The following is a 13907-nucleotide window of genomic DNA, read 5'->3' on the forward strand; positions in this document are numbered from 1 at the left end:
ATTCATATCGACGGATCTCGGCCTTTGGTTGGTTTAAATTCTCTCCGCAGAATAAAAGCGAGTTGGCAATCCTGACTTATGATGGGAAACTACTGCTCGTCTGTGACATTGCCGCAGACAAAACTGTACGAAGAATTAGACTTCCAGACGCAAAAGTCTACGGTATATCATTTTTACCATCTGCGCCTGACATTATTAGCTTAATTATGGGCGACCACCATAAGAATAAGTATACTGCAGTATACTTGAACACTCAAAAAGAGGAACAAGTACAGATAAGTCCTTTATCTTTAAATGGAACAATTAAGAGAGTTGCATTCTCGCCTATCAATGGCGATATACTAGCAATCTCTGTTGATGAGTGGATGGAATCGCAAATCATCATCTACAATATTAATACAGACGATATTATTCATAGCCTAGCCGTGTATCGGGTCGGCGGCATTGCATTTACCCCAGATGGTAAATATCTAGCTGCCTTTACCAGACTCCATACTCCTGACGGCATATTTCATTTACCAAAACTCATTTTGCTTGACATTATGACGGGTAATACTGTATGGGCATCGGAAATACAACACTGTTCTCTTGAAGTACCAACATTTTCAGCCGATGGGCAGCTGCTAGGAGTTGACACCAGAGGCACGGTCCAAATTTGGGATATAGCGTCGGGCCAATGTATACAGGAGTCTGGAGTGGAGGCCAATTGCCATGTCTTCTCCCCCAACGAGAACAAACTTTTTTGCAGCTCTCACGGATCCATCAGCGTCATAGAAGTTGGCCATCGCGGGATGGCTCCCCCGCGAAATACAGAAATACATCCCCAATCCGTGATCGTTTCACCAGATGGCAGAAAAGTGGCATCTTCGCTACTCAATAAACGAAACAAGATCTGGAACGCTGTATACCAAATCTGGGATACTGACTCTGGAACACGTTTATTTGCTATTTTTATCGAAGGCCATAACGGAAACCGCGAACCTATGTTCTCACCTGATTCATCAAAGATTGCTTTACTGTCACACACTTCTCTCGCAGTATGGGATATCTCCTCTCAAAAAGCAAAACAGATCTATTTTGAAAATTCTCTTACTTGGACAATTCCGGAATTTCGAAAACCCATTTTTTCTCCTAATAGCCAATATTTAGCTCTCGAGAATACTTCGCCAGTTCGGAATGGAGATATCTGCTTTATTAAGATTTTGGATATGGAATTTAGAAAGTGTCTTCTCTGCCTTAGGACCGCACCTAAGTTCAATTCCTTAATCGCATTCTCTTCTGACAGCAGACAACTGGCAGCTTCTCTCGGGTTTGACGATGGAGAAGTGAGGACAGTTAAAGTCGAAATTTGGGATATTGCCTCTGGTTCAAAAACACATGCAGTAACCCTCTCTAATGACTACGTCAAAAATTATATAAGCTCAAAAATCAATGCTTGTAGTTGTGCTGTTGATACGATAAGCTTATATTTCAATGCTAGTAAATTTGCTTTCTCTGACGATAACCACTTAATACTCGGCGTTGAATGGCATTGGTACAATGGGATACCTCATGACTTCAATATCAAAGTTATATTGACGATTAATACGAACTCTGACACAGAGAACACACAAGACGATGAAAACTTGCTCGCTGAAGAAGAGCCCAACTGTGGTGTAGATGCTCTAGGTTTTTGGATTACTATTAATAAAGAGAGGGTTGTATGGCTTCCCCCGGAATATCGACGTACCAGACTTTCGGACAGTTGGGATGCGAGAAATGGCTGCATCGCAATAACAAATACATTAATAGGTCTTTCCATCTTTAAATTCTTCTGCAGCGTATGCCCGGGCCAGATGGTCGCCCAAAGTGGAGAAAAAAGAAAGCACACTTCCAGCACCCCTGAAACGCACAAACGTCCACGTACGGTTAATCTGGATGATGAATGTTTCATTATACGCCTTAATATGAGTCCTTTAGGAGGAAAAAATGGAGACTTATAATGATGGAGACTGAATATTTGAGAAATAACTCGCATTACCAATTTTTTTCTGTTACGAGTTGATAAGACTTTAGGTATTACGAAGTAGGAGGAGCCAAGAGAAGGCATTGAAAAATTTTTGGGGGAGAAATACGCCCTCAAGTAGTTGTGGTATGTGTCTTGCACACCTTCCATGTTGCGGGCCTCGACTCCGGCAGCATCAAGCGATGTCTTCGGAACAGCATACGCACTGGACATATTCTCAACATCTAGTCCGATAATACCTTGACTTATGCATTCAAAGTGGATGAAGATTATCATAGCCTACACCAAACATAGGTAGCCATTACAACGAACCATATGGGGGCTGCTAGTATAAGGAGGCGGCCTTCTTTGATTGTGAAATTTATGCGAAATAGCTCTATTAATTTGACCTTATCAACTTTGGTTTCTACATAATGCCAAGAACTTGATGCAAAGAAGTTTAAATTAACGGTCTGAAGTCATTTATAGTGTTGTAAAAAAGATTCGCTGTTGTTATCACCTACGTTCTACATGCCTTGATCCCAGCCGGAATCGAAGTTGATTTGTAAACATTAAACGTGATACTCTGCTGGATGGCCAACCTAATTATTTCTCCCCTAGCTATTCTGAGCTGCTTACAAATAGACTGCTGTAGTTAGACATGAGACATTGGTTATCACTGTGGACGCATCATTTAACACTCTTATAGAGCCAAGACGAGCACTTTATCACTCTCGTCACGCATGCTTGGAAGTACATTTTGTACTGGTCCTTTGGGACGCCGACAAGGGTAAAGGCTGCAAGGACCAGTATTTCACAGTATCTTTGATGCTCCTCATGGGTCATTGTTGCAGTATTGATTGCATTGTGTTGAGTATAGTCTTTGTGAAGTTTGCGGAGGTCTTGATTCTAGTTTTATGTAAGATGACCCCATATTGTGCGTGGAGGTTCGGTGACGATGATTGGGTTAGGGGTTTCCGGTAGCTTTTTTGGCATTTTGGCAATGTCGTCTGATGATTTAGATGCTTGATATGATGCTGCGATGGCAGACTGGGGACTGCCTAAAATTATAGTCAGTGACAGAGACAGTAAATTTATGTTTGACTTTTGGCAAAAAAATCTTTTAATTAATAAATATAAAGTTAGCAGTCGGGCACCAGCTATCATCCACAGACAGATGGAAGCTCCGAAAGGAAAAACTAAACAGTGGAGATAGTAATATATTACCATATAGCTACTTCAGACGTGCTATAATGCCGGTACTGCAATTCATCCTTAACAATAACAACAGTGTCCCCATAGGACGAAGCCCAAATGAATTGGTAATGGGGTTTAAGCTAACGGGACCGCTGGAAGCCTTTAATCAAGATGTTAAACTTGACCAAGATGCATTGGATATTTCGTTATCCTTTGCTACCGCCAGCGGGCAAGATATCCTACACCAATAGTCATCGTTAACATTCGACTACTTGGCCGGTTGGTAAGAGACAAGTCTGAATCTCTAGGTTATATCCTTCAACTGCCAACTTTTTTGGAATTCGCCAAGCATGTGCGCTTAGTTTGTCAAATAGGAAGCAAAAAGATAAGGAATCCTGCACAAATTAGCATCTACTTCCTCTACTTCCTCTAAAATTTTTCCACTGATTCCATTGTTTATGTCGCCTTTACCGGCTCTACAGATTTATTTCTTTCAGCGCTGCTAGTCTACAGTAATGTTTAGCCCACTTTTGTGGAATACCACGAGCCGCATCTACATATCCACATTCTCCTCTAATCATCATTCGTTACCCAAGCATATCCGATTTGTTGGAGGTCTTCCGGAACCAGCCAGCCATGCGCTCTCGCAGCTCGTTGGTAGGCGTCAACTGCCTCGCCAATAGCATAGTCTCGTGTATTATTCATTCCGTTTGTCTTGTCTAATCTAGCCGGAGGATCCAGCTCCGTCAAGCCCAGGCGGATCTGTATGAATACTTTCTCAATCGCCATAGCCGCTGACCATCCTGAATTGGTGAGTATTTCGGAACAAATAGCTCCTCCGACTGTAACATGGCCCCCGCCTCCTCGTGCAAATGGCAGAAATCTTGGTCGTATAACACGAACAAAGGGAGGAGAAAACGGAAAGTTGGCCCCGAATCGAAATTCGAGCACGATGCTGGTACATCCATTTTTCTCCATGTCTTGAGCAAGGGGGAGCTCCAAATCGAAGCTGTGAAGCTCCACAATCCAGTGAAAGACGTTGCTAAGGTTATTGAAATCGATGTACCATCCGAGAGATGCAATGTCTTCGCTACTACTACTTTGTATCTGATGTAACTCTTTGATGGCACGGTTTAGGCTCCTAAGTGCCACCGGGGAAGAAGCCCAACTTGGATCTGGAAGTCTCGGGAGAGTGTGTAGATTTAGGCTTCCAGGCAGAAACTTGGTCTTGAATTTGGAAATTGAGTCACCGCCTGACATATATGCTGCAGATTTTAATTTCGTCCTTCGAATAGAATCCGTCGATGAGTTTCGGCGTTTAATATATCGCGCTGTGGTGGCGTCAATAGCTTCGTCTTCAGAATCTAGAAGAAGCTCATGGTCTGTCTCGCCGTGGTCACTATCAAGAGTCTCAGTCGGTGTTTCCTTGATTCGAGGCGTCTCTTTTGTCTTGTACGTCAACGTATCCATAATTTCAGGCGTTGATGCGTCCTTTGTCTTCGAAATCAGGATTTCCTGATTTTTGAACTGCTCGAAACTTTGACCAAAACCCTTCCGATTCAACGGAACTGCCGACAATGGAATATGAACCGGCGTGCCACGGACTGCGAGTTGATTTGATGGGCATTGAGATATGTACCCGACACAGGCATTTGTAGGTTTCATGGGAAAGGGTTGCTTCATTGCTTCTGGCGCCGGATCTACAGCAACAAACAGATATCTGCACTGAATCCATTCGATCTTGTTGACCACATAGTGAGGCTCCACACTTACAAACTCCTTTGTTTGATTGACTACCTCGCAAATGGAAATGGCAGAACTCGGCCTCAGAACAGAATTGGGCCAGTAATTTTCCTGTAACAGGAAAGATATTAGCAAATTGTTTGAGAAGCAGTAGAGTTTGTAGAAGTAGTTGAGGCAAAAAAGATACAATGAATAAACTTACTGCACGCGGACCAGTTGACTTCTGGGGGGAAGACACTTTGCCACTGTAATGCATGCTCACTAAGAATTCTTTGCTCATGTACACTCCATTCCCAAATGAGCGTCCAAATGAAATAGTCTCAAAATCAAGCCCTGTTCGTATGATGCTATGCCAATTGCGAAGGGGGCTGCCATGCCAGGTAAATATAGATGGAAACTGCGATTCGGGGCTTTTGGATTGCGACACCGCGGCTAGCTCTTTCATGAAAAGACGTTCTCGTTCTGGCGTCCCCTGTAGAAAGCGAAATTGCATCCAATGAACTGGTATACCCTGCACTTTGTTGGGATTTAAGGCTTCAGCTTTCTTGAGGTTATCTGACTTTGATGAGTCGGCCAGAGTCGGCACTGCATCGTCTTGAAGGATAAGTGACGTATTGGACGATATGATCCACTGGAGAAGGGTAAGCGCGTTTTTGTCAATACGACCCCAAGATGTAAGGCGCTTGCTTGGATTGTTTAATAGATAAGTCCTCATATCCAACACGGGTGGAATCCCGCGGAGCATTAAACTCAAGGCAGTCGATCGTTCGCTCGCATCGAGATTATCAACATCGTTGGAATACTGAAAAACCAAGACTTTTACCCATTCTTTTGTTGGGTTCGAGACTTGTGTAGGGCATTCTTCTTCTGGTAAAGTTAGGACGTTGGGAGGGCCTGTCATGGTTGTTACGATCTCAAAGGAGCAGATGCCGGCAACGGTATTCGTCACTTTACAAACATGTCTCTCGAGATCTGGAAAAGGGAATAATGTTAGACGAGAACAGCCGAATGAGCCTTAAGGGGGCATGGAGTTGGTGCCTGAGAAAGGAATGGAGAATAGAAGAAGAGCAAGAAAAAAGAGATGAGGGAGGCTAGTTACCCACTTCCATTGAGTATAAATGCGGTTGGACTCGGTTCCAGGCCATCAATAACTACTAGAATAGTATCTCCTGCTTTGATACTGCGATGTTTGGAATAATCAGTTGGATCAAAACGGATTGATCTTTCAAAGAAGCAAGCTTCAGCAACAGAATGCTGAGATGGATTGGCCTTAGATCCGGTGTCAACGGACTTTAAATTGAGGCCAGTGGGGTACTGCCGCATAGACTTGGGATGTGCGAGGGCTGAAGCAAAGAAACTGATTAAGATGTCGACAACATAAGGATTATGGATGATTTCATGTTCAATGCTTGCTCCAAGCCCAAGTGTAACAAACTGATAGGTGCAGAGAGGACTAGCACAGACGTAGGGCTTGAGAGCTTCAAACTCATCTTCTAATCTTTGGTGACAAACCATGCAGTACTTTGTACAACGAACAAGGCGCCGCAAGGCAAACTGCATAGCCACCATGGGGAGGTTGAGTTTTTCTTCGTCATCCAGAGCGTAATCATGACTCAAAGATGGCATCGCATTATCGAATACTGAGTTGTCGGATGTGTCATCCTTAAGAGGATCATCTTGCTGCAAAATGTGATACCCTTCCTTAGTGAGCAACTTTTGACGTCGAATAGCCCTGTCCCACGATAACCCATCGCTACGCCTCATATGCAACAGCTTGAGAAAGTCGCCATTCATCAGCATGTTGATTGAATTCGACATGTATAGAGGAACAAATCCTCCGCTGGCACCTTTAACATCGCTCCTTTTGCCATTCTCGTCAGCACTTTCTCGGTTATCTGCGGTCCCATCAAATGGCTTTGTAAATGCAAGACGGGAAGTCTCAACAGATGGCTTGGGTCTTGAGCATTTCCCAAAGCGAAACTGTGGCTTCCATTCTTCAAAAGTAGTGTTCCAAATCTCCGAAATAGTCGGATAGTGCGGCGCAAATCGGCACAGGAGAACTAAATATTCTTCATTCTTAAGACCCCATGCCTCAAGTGCATGCTCTGGGATACCAAGCTTCATTACTCGAAGAGATAGAGAATAGAATTCTGCATCTCGAAGCGGCCTTCTTGGAAAGACTCCTACCGAAATGCCAGCCGATTGGACAATTCGTAAATCTCTCTTTAACTGTCTGATAAAGATTGCAGCTTCAATATGTCGGCTCGATAATTCCTTAGAGGAAGCTGGAAGGAAAGAATCTCCATCAAAGTTATCGTCGTATCCCGCTTCGTCGTAGTCATCGAAATCAGACATGCTGTCTGAGTCGGTGACTCCAGGCGCATCATTGGCGGGCTCTAGTTTGGCAGAAAGTTTCTCCGCAACAGTTCTTATGATTGTCTCAATGTTCTTGTTCGCAAGAGAGGGGGATAGGCGTTCAAGTATAGAAGACACATCTACAGCGGAATGATCTGATTCTGTAAACGTCATGACGCTCGAACTTTTAGGATACGAGTCGACATCTGCGGAACATTAGCTTTTGGCTTTCTCCCCAGCGGGGGTCGGAGACGGTTGTGCTCACCAAGAACGAGAACCTGAACATCAAGAGTTGTTGCGACGTCATTGGATGACGACCAGGTGAAAACGGCCTCGCCGTCAGAGTCTCCTCGTCGAATGTTAGACACGGCGGCACTGATTGAGATTGCTCTAGATGCGGCTAGATCCTGGTTGAACTGTTTCAAGCCCATGATGGAAGGCTTGATCGAAAGATCCGATGGTAGTTAAGTGTAAGCAAGATACATAGTTCGCTGACGGCCAATTCGTTGCTGGTTCGAGGAGATGATGTTGGTAAAGGCGATGCTACACTAGAAACTGGAAGAGATGGAAAGGGAAAAGAAACGCCTCCCGTATTGTTGACGCTCGAAAGGAATATGGTCGGGCGGTGGATGCCACTGGTGGCAGGCGGTAGGGGAGATGGCCGGCACTGGGGAGGCTTGGAAGGCTTTTATCGATAATACCTAATTTTGAGAAGGAAGACTGAATTCACCAGTTTCAGCGGCTGCAGCTGCATACAAGCTAGCGTCTCTGTCCCTACAACATTCAGCAGCTCAGCCTGAGCCCAGTGAATGTCAGAGGCTTGATGGAATGACTATACTGTGGCGGCATAACAGAAGACACGCCGTACAAAAGAGTCCTATCTGGGCAAGGCGGATTTCCTTGTCAAAAGTCTGGCGTGCGACTTTATATGCCGGCCGACGATATGCGTAGGTAAATGTATGGAGTTATGGGTGTGAGCTGGCTATTCCAAGCTATGCAACAGCCAGCAAGGAGCTCGGCATGTTTAGTACGTTTAGGTATATCTCCAGAAGCGCAAGAATGTAGAATGTTGTAGGACATGGGCAGAGATATCAAGGCTGACGGCCTGCGAGCCGAGTCAGGACCAGAAGACGTGCAGATATTAGGCTTGGGACATTACACGGAGGCAAAAAGATTCAGCCTGGTGGGGGACTGGCGCTGCTGCCTGCTACACACCATAGTCTAATGCTAGCTGGGCTTATATGCACAAACGAAGTACGAGCACGAGCAAGCTATGCGGTCATGATCTCTCATAGCACTCCGATTTGGCGGCTCTTGAAGAAAATCAGTGGCGGCTGCGACGGGGGGTCCGGTATTAGCGTGTGACTTGTGCGGGACGCCTCCAATACGAAGTAGAAGCTGCTGAAGGTAAACCAGCTCTTTGCCTGATTCTACGAGAGTTTGGCCGAGAAGCTGCTGATTCTGTGAGCTTCTTGAATTAGACATCCGACATTAGTATCACTTGGTTACGATGAAATACGGGGCACTTAATAGGTAAGTACTATACCTTAGCCATCACCTACCCGCCGCTTGCGTTAGGCGCGGGGGGAGTCCGCTAATATTGCACTGATCTGATGCCTCTCGTAAAGATAGCGAGCTTTGCTCTACCCCGTCAGTTGACTAACACAGCTACTGCCTCGGCACGGCAAGCAGTTCTCCAGACACACAGCGCCACCCGCCATGCGCCACTTTCCGCCGCCTTCGCCACAGGAAACCAACATCGAAGACTGCACGCGACTCGAAACCGCCGAAGCATCGTATTCACGCGTTGTGATGCCGCTCCATCTCGAAATTCCCAACAAGGCTTCGGTCTAGGCGGGGCTTGCCGCTGCTGCCGATCTCGCTACTGTTAGCTGCGCATGCATGAGGGGGGCCAACCCAGCTTGCATGGGACTTGCGTTGTCGATTGTATCGTGCAAGCTGTCAGATTATGCTCAAACGATCTTGGGCGCGGGGCAAGCCACTTTCTCGGCTTGGCCCTCGTCGACTCCCTGCGGTATTAGTTCTCTTGGCTATCCTCGCAATCCTTCTTCTCGGCAGCTTGTCTTCGAAAGCTCCAGCTTTGCCAAGCTACTCTGAATTTGAGCCCAAGTTACCTTCGTCTCCTGTTAAAGACGTGCCTCCTGAGAAATTCATCCCACCGTCTCAGCAACAACCACAGTTACCTCTGCAACAAAAGATTAACAAGTACAATGGATCATCTTGGTTGACGGATGAGCGGTCTCTCTCAACAACGTATTCTAGCTCCGTCACGCTGGATGATGAGCGGGTATTGCTCCCTCCTCTCAAGGCTCGCCAGCCCATCTACTGTTATTATGATACGGACAAGAAGAAGGCAAAGGATGAAAGAGATGCTGAAAGCGAGCTACTTTTGACATGGCGCCGGGCGTGGTGGGCACAAGGATTCCGTCCCGTGGTGCTAAGTGCTGCCGAAGCTATGAACAATTCCTTCTATGACCAATTACAAAAGATGACATCAAATTCCGAGCTGAGGCGAGATCTCATGCGGTGGCTCGCCTGGGATACTATGGATGGAGGCATATTATCAGAGTTCACGGTACTCCCAATTGTTCCTCAACAAGAACCGCTGCTGCCATTTTTGAGAACCGGAACCTTCCCAAGCTTGATGAAATGGACAGACCTCGACAATGCATTCATCGTTGGTCCAAAAGCCGATGTGCATTCAGCTCTGCAGTCTATTCTAAAGGTGGCGCACATGCAAGAAGCCATGAGTGTCACGACTGCTCTTTCAGACACTGCAGTAGCAGTAAACAATACAAGTAATCCGCTTGCTTACTATAGCCCCAAGATTGTCGAAACCAAGTATGCCAAAGTTATCAAAAAGGATGATAGGGCTGGTACTCTCCACAATCTCAATAATCTCATCAACTACCATCTTTTGGTTACCTGGCAGAACAGCTTCCCTGACGGTATCGAAGTCATTAAGCCCCATCCTGAGCACGCTACGGCCATGCTGGCAGGCGCTTTAGAGCTGGCCAAGTCTTTAGCATCTTGCCCTGAAAGTCCAATGCTATCGTCTTGTCCTCCGAATCTACCTAAATGCTATCCATGTGTGGCGTCCCCCATGGCCGTCACCACGCTTCCACGCCTCCGCTTCCGCAACTCGCCCCACGTTTTTACAATCGGAGTAGTTCCACATCCATGGTCCTTTGCATTGGTGAACAATCTACGAGAGTCCATCAACGTAACTTGGATTGTTGAATCTCCTCGAGATACGTGGCTCAGTGCCGTTACCCAAGCATATCTCGGCTCTGGTGTAACCTCGAGTCGCAGAGTTGTGCGTTTTAAAGAGCTGGTAGCGGGCGAGGCCGACTCTGCGCATTCCTTATGGCTTCCTGCAGAAGACAAAATACCTAGTGATATGGAGTGGCATTTCGGATTCACCATTCCCGAGAAAGGCATGGACGACGGAAAGTCTCGCAGCCCGGTGCCAGCTGAACGATTGCTCAAAGACGAAGAGCCAGACAAAGCCAAAGAAATCGCTCATGAGCAGGCTTTGCTTGATCGCGCTAAGCAAGTGGTCATGATGAGCAAGTCGTTTATCAATAGAACTGAGATGCGCACTTCACTCGAAGCTTGGAACATGGCTGATACAGAGGCATGGCGGTTCACACGAGCTTTTAACGCACGCCGCTTTTCGGAACGTGAGGAATGGGAAAAGACATATCGCTAGAGGTGAGGTATGAATTAGACATTGTTGAAAATTTTGTAATATTTGTCTTCTTATCTGCTTTCTTTCCCCTCTCGCTGCTCTCCCGTGTGCTTGAGCGGCAGCTTCATTCAATGTACATAGATTTTAGATAATTTTTCTTCCTTGACGAGCAATCCAACTAGACTTCTTTTTTTTCTCCTCCTCTTTTCTGAACATTTTCTAAGAAATAAAACGACGGTGAAAATAAAATCGTTTGGTAGCCTTTTGGATGTTGAATCCTTATGAGCTACCAGACCTCCATTTCAATGACGCAACCAGTCTTGAATATAGAGGCCACTAACATTAAACCTTGACAGTAGTATCGCCGCCCATCTCGCCGCTCATCTCTCGTGAAGTTACTCCACGGCGCAACAATCCAAGGCCGTGAGTATCGACATCAACATTCGTGCCGTTAATCTTCTCTGCCCGACCGTTCAAGGCAGCATCCGGCAGCTGGGCGGAACGCACGCCACCGTTTTCAGGCTTTGAACTAAGTCGGTAATGCTGAGAAGAAGCTTGCTCCTCAAGAAGCTCGTGGATGTGGTCGTTAAGCCAGAGGCCATTGAGCAGCTCAAAGGGCATGTCCTTGGCGCCAGTGATGACCCTTTTGCAAGTGGCTTTACCACAAAAGCAGTCAAATGGCTGGGCCATTTCCCATTCAGTTGATGGGTAAAAAAACTATAGCAAAGACAAAATTAGGATAAGTAAGTTCCAACTTGTATTTTTTTACTGCAGTGGAGTAGGTATAGAGTAAGGACGAATAGGTACGGCTTTACTAACTGTAAGTTCATCTCCCGGATGGAGGCCCTTAGGGCCAGCCACGATCCTCATGCTCCCCATATCAAAATGCTACAAGTAAATATTAACAGCCAAATTCAATAAAAAGTCCACGACAAAGGCTTCACTATTCCGGTGGTTTAACTGACAAGAGACGGCTCGCAAGAATGGTTAATGTAGAGCAAGTCGCTGTTGAGATTCAGGTGTTTGTCTTTCCCCATCTGCACCGTAGCATAGGTAGCCTTCTCAGCCATATCACAAGGAGGGAACTCGAATTTGGCGAACAGGCCAAATGGCGGCACAGTCACTTTTGAAAGGCTCTTGGTCATGAAGTCGGCTCCGCTGACGACGACATCTTGAATGTCGGGATGGGAGGGCTGTTTCCAGGACGGCTTAAGAGGTGCCATTGCGAGAGTGTATTCGGCGGGTATGAAGATGGATACACAGAAAGTAGAGTGCCAATGGATATAGTATGGAATGAAAAGATGTATGTACAACGAGAATGACTCTTGGAACGAGGCAATGGCGGTGTCGGATAGGAGTGGATTTATGGCTGAGTGATTAAGCAAGTCAGCTAACCTTGTAGCATCTAGCATCCAGCGATTTAGCCAAAGTCAATTCCCGTCTCTAAACTCGGGCACCACTGCGGACTATTTATAAACCAGCTTCCCCCTATGATGTATTGAGCCCTAAGTGATCCATCTGCTCTCAACTCCTACGCGGCTGTCAGTCTACCGCGGGAACTTTCTCGGCTCTCTCCAGGTCTCGGTTGCCGAGGACATGTCAGCGGCTCCACGCGGAGGTGGTCCCACAACCGCACTATATTCGTAGCATCTCGGTCCATTCCCACGTCTACAGCACTAGGGTAGCTGATGACAGGTAACGGCGGGGTAGCATCAGGCGAACTTGTCTTTTTCTACGCTCCATTTGTCCTTTGGAGGGGCGTGGACCTTGTCTTGCTTGTGCATGCTCGGCTGCCGATTGGAGCCTATCATGAGCTAGTGTGCAACCTAACTTGGTAACGCAGAGAGCCACCGCGAGGGTTCTGCTGCCTTTGGGCCGGCTGGTTGCACACGGAGATTTTGGCGAGGGCATGATTGGCACATGTAACATTCTCTTTTTGAAACAGTGAATGGGGGCTCAGTAAACACTGCATGTCTCTGTAGGACCTGCTAGACTACTGTCTAAGCCCCGAGTTCAGCTCTTCTCTTCAGCGGGGTGTAAAATCCACATTTGTAGGTTAGTAGTTTCAGCTATGATGCAAATTAGCGCATGTAATTTGTGCAATTGCATGTTCGACATGTGAAAACTGTCGAAACTAAATGACAACCATGGCAACCTCCTTGTATCTGAGATCACGAGATACTATGAGGAAGCTTTAGATATGTAGTACTTCAAGAGAACAACCCGCTAGCTACATTACAATGGCAATTCTCCCAGTCACTAACCTCTTTGCGCGAATTACTCAGATACGAGTTATCTAGGTGCATAACTGTGCTCCGACTCTCAGCTGCTACCACTTAAGTACCAACTGTATTTGTCTAGGCGCTCTTGAGTCTATTTCTTAAGGGCAATACTGGCATATCAAAGCTATGCAGTTTCAGAGCAATTTCATGACCACTGCAGATTCCCTTCTTATTCATGTTCCCATACACCTTTCTAAGGCTAGAATGTTTGATGCGAGGTCCATAAAATAGAGGCAGAGAAAATGCTTTTCGATCCAAGTTCATTATAAACTTGAGACAGCTGGCAGCTATTTCGCTAAGAGTGCTACAGCCGGCACACAATTGACAATAGCGAGGGCTTTATACCTAAATTGCCAATAAATGCAAACGCTGTTCACTTTATTCTTAGTTTCTCTCTCACTTGCTGAAACTTACCAAGCGTTCCCTTGGCACTCTTTCGTTCTCTTTGTGACTGCGCATCCTGCAGCAACATCGCTTCATCTCTCTTAATGCCCAGCTATCAAGCAGGCCGGAGCGATCTCTGCTATCACCTATAAGTAATAAGATAATAAGAAGGCGTATGGTTCGATCGTATCTGACTTTGTTTTCTCGTTTGTTAACAGTACGGTCCTGGGTAGTGAAATCTTTAGTTGCA

At 46.1% G+C, this 13907-nt stretch overlaps 3 protein-coding genes across 3 annotated transcripts; 1 reads left to right on the forward strand and 2 right to left on the reverse strand.

The window, feature by feature from the left end:
• Positions 1 to 3537: 3537 nt before the first annotated feature.
• On the reverse strand, positions 3538 to 8235 carry TrAFT101_007337 (uncharacterized protein). The gene is made up of 4 exons (XM_024904436.2): positions 7545 to 8235; positions 6028 to 7485; positions 5127 to 5896; positions 3538 to 5035 (listed from the first exon to the last, which is right to left on the reverse strand). Exons 1-4 carry the CDS (start codon positions 7708 to 7710, stop codon positions 3755 to 3757), a joined length of 3675 nt encoding a protein of 1224 aa, XP_024756467.2. The 5' UTR covers positions 7711 to 8235; the 3' UTR covers positions 3538 to 3754.
• A 789-nt stretch (positions 8236 to 9024) lies between these two features.
• TrAFT101_007338 (uncharacterized protein) lies at positions 9025 to 11467 on the forward strand. The gene has a single exon (XM_024908816.2). The coding sequence runs from the start codon at positions 9249 to 9251 to the stop codon at positions 11010 to 11012; it is 1764 nt and encodes a 587-aa protein (XP_024756466.2). The 5' UTR covers positions 9025 to 9248; the 3' UTR covers positions 11013 to 11467.
• On the reverse strand, positions 11007 to 12436 carry TrAFT101_007339 (uncharacterized protein). Its single transcript, XM_024901105.2, has 3 exons — positions 11957 to 12436; positions 11811 to 11879; positions 11007 to 11708 (listed from the first exon to the last, which is right to left on the reverse strand). Exons 1-3 carry the CDS (start codon positions 12401 to 12403, stop codon positions 11334 to 11336), a joined length of 891 nt encoding a protein of 296 aa, XP_024756465.2. The 5' UTR covers positions 12404 to 12436; the 3' UTR covers positions 11007 to 11333.
• Positions 12437 to 13907: the final 1471 nt, after the last annotated feature.

The sequence above is a fragment of the Trichoderma asperellum genome, chromosome 4 (assembly GCF_020647865.1).
Source record: "Trichoderma asperellum chromosome 4, complete sequence".
Classification (NCBI taxonomy): domain Eukaryota; kingdom Fungi; phylum Ascomycota; class Sordariomycetes; order Hypocreales; family Hypocreaceae; genus Trichoderma; species Trichoderma asperellum.